General features: G+C 21.8%; 1 protein-coding gene across 1 annotated transcript; it reads right to left on the bottom strand.

The window, feature by feature from the left end:
• Positions 1-634: 634 nt before the first annotated feature.
• LOC122503287 lies at positions 635-1,832 on the bottom strand. The gene is made up of 4 exons (XM_043613761.1): positions 1,755-1,832; positions 1,085-1,247; positions 781-979; positions 635-693 (listed from the first exon to the last, which is right to left on the bottom strand). Exons 1-4 carry the CDS (start codon positions 1,814-1,816, stop codon positions 635-637), a joined length of 483 nt encoding a protein of 160 aa, XP_043469696.1. The 5' UTR covers positions 1,817-1,832.
• Positions 1,833-2,493: the final 661 nt, after the last annotated feature.

The raw sequence follows: 2,493 nt of genomic DNA, 5'->3' as shown, positions 1-2,493 counted from the left end.
TGCAGGTAAAAAGGGGCCCAATAATACTTTTGACACTGAGAAAAAAGAATTATCAAATTTACTATGAGGAGTGTCAAACTTGAAAAAGTTGACACTATAATCACTTCCGTAAAGTAGAATTCTCTATTAGTTATCTTTGTTAATATCTCCTGTTATAACTTACTCTAACTCATTACTATGCCATCATATTAGGATAACATGATTTTAAAAATTAAAATAAATATTAAAAATAGTTAAGGGGTTGGCGCACGAAGCGCGCAGGGGGGCGAAGCCCCCCTAGTTATTATATAAGACTATGTTAAAATTATGCATAATTTGTTAATCTTTTTTTTAAATGATATTGAATACATTAGGCACAATTAATTAAAATTATTGCAACATTTATTTATTTTCTTACATTATTTTTAAGGTAATCAGGGTTCTTATGTTATGCCAGTTGCGCCTAGCAAGTATTTACGCGCGTTTACGCGCGTTTGTTTTAGCTAGTTATTAATTATTAACAATATTAAAGTCCGTATTCCGTTTGCATATATATATATATATATATATATATATATATATATATATATATATATAATATATTATTATTACTTTAATTTGAGAAAAAAATATAAATTATTATCGTAAAACAGAATTATTGAACATTATTAATCACAGAATTCAGTACTGTAATATTTGTAATTGCAGATAAAACTAAATAAGAAAAAATGTATTTGGTAACTAATTAATAGGTAATAAATAATGTCACATTTAATAAAATTATTCGTAAATTGTATTTACTAATGGTTTTTGTTGAATCGAAATGAATGACATTCGGCAAATCCACTATTTCAATATCCTCATTCTCAATAACTACCAAATGCTGTCCCAAGGAGTTGATAATTGTACTGGAAAATAATTGTAGTTCAAACGGAACATTTCCCTTATTAAACTCAACTTTTGAAGGTACTCTTGCCCAAGCCCCATCGATATGCAATATCTACAAAATGAATAAATTTCATAAATTGGTCAATTATTTTTAATACGTGGGTAATTAAAAAAAGAATAGAAAACTTCACAAACAGTAACGACTTTAAAAATATACCTCATGTAGAACAATATGCTCTTCCAAAGCATTAATGTCTGCAGGCCCCCAAACGACGCATTGAATAGATTTTCCATTTTGGTTTGACAAATAGAATTTCAATAATTCGGAGGCACCTGCTGCTTTTCTAGGAATGATCTTCTCAACAAAACCAATAATTTCTCTGAAATTTAAAAAATATTATAAAAAAATATAAGACAATACAATTTATTCAAATGACTTGAATACTAAATGTCCTAAAAGTTTATTCACTTTAATTCGTATAGACGTAGGTATTATAAATATCTATGTAAAAATAAAATTTAAATTAGTAATAAATTAAAGTAATTAAATTAAATTTAAAAAGTATTGTATAAAATCAATACTTAATCCAAAAAAAAAAGTTTTGAGTTAGAAAAATTTTCAACTGTCAAAGAATTTTCATATCATCATAAATAAATTTTCTTAAATTTCAGAAACTTAATTGATCTTTTAAGTTTAATACATTGTAATTTCAAATTTTTATCACAAAAGTGTTTTATATAATAAATAATAACTTGTCGAAAATATGCATTAAAAAAATGCATTAAAAAATGCATTAAAAATGCATTAATTTTAAATGATTTTTAAAATAAAAATTTAAATGTATAATGGAATTTAAAAATAAATCCATTAGTTTTACGTAACGTACACTGTTCTATCCCAAAATTGGATTTCTTCTATTGCTTCAGACGAGGTAAATGAGACAGCCATGTTACAAAAAATATTAGAATCTGCAAAAGAATGTTAAAAATATTTTTTATTCACATGTAGAACATTTTTTAAACAAATAAGAAATAAATAAAAAATAAATATATAAACAAAACCACAAAACAACTGAAAAAATATTATTTAAATTTTAAAAATGACATAATGTTATCAATTTATTATTATTAATAATTTATTTATTTAATTATATTATTATTATTATTATTTGATTATTTATTTATTTATTTATTTATTTATTTATTTAATTTATTTAATTTATTTATTTTTATTTATTTTTATTTATTTTTTTATTTATCAATTTATCAATTTTTAAACGAGAATAAAAAATAAAATATTAATAAATGTTAAATTATTATTATATTATACAGTGTAATCAAATATATCCCTGCAATAATTAACACAAGAAAACTGCATTTTATGGAGTTAATTTACTCCATTTTTAAATAATTTAGCTTCCAGTAATAGCATTTAAAAAAATTAAATATTGTAAATTTTTTAATATTGAATTGAAGTAAATAATTTATAAAAATTATGAAATAATTAAATTTAACGTTACTAATATATGATCAGTTTCGAAAAATAATTATCGTATAAAATCTCTGTAAATTAATTTATTTTTAAAAAAATATAATTGAATGTTTGAAACCAGTAAATATAAAGAC

Source organism: Leptopilina heterotoma, unplaced genomic scaffold (assembly GCF_015476425.1).
Source record: "Leptopilina heterotoma isolate Lh14 unplaced genomic scaffold, ASM1547642v1 Lhet_254, whole genome shotgun sequence".
In the NCBI taxonomy this organism is placed as follows: domain Eukaryota; kingdom Metazoa; phylum Arthropoda; class Insecta; order Hymenoptera; family Figitidae; genus Leptopilina; species Leptopilina heterotoma.
This window is presented reverse-complemented; position numbering and strand designations above follow the sequence as displayed.

Bases quoted from the DNA above. Each gene is read 5' to 3' on its own strand.
- LOC122503287 (XM_043613761.1), bottom strand. From the start codon at position 1,816: ATGGCTGTCTCATTTACCTCGTCTGAAGCAATAGAAGAAATCCAATTT. The intron at 1,248-1,754 runs GTACGTTACGTA...TTTAAATTTCAG, and splicing joins CAATTTTGGGATAGAACAGT to AGAAATTATTGGTTTTGTTG. The intron at 980-1,084 runs GTATATTTTTAA...TTCATTTTGTAG, and splicing joins AGCATATTGTTCTACATGAG to ATATTGCATATCGATGGGGC.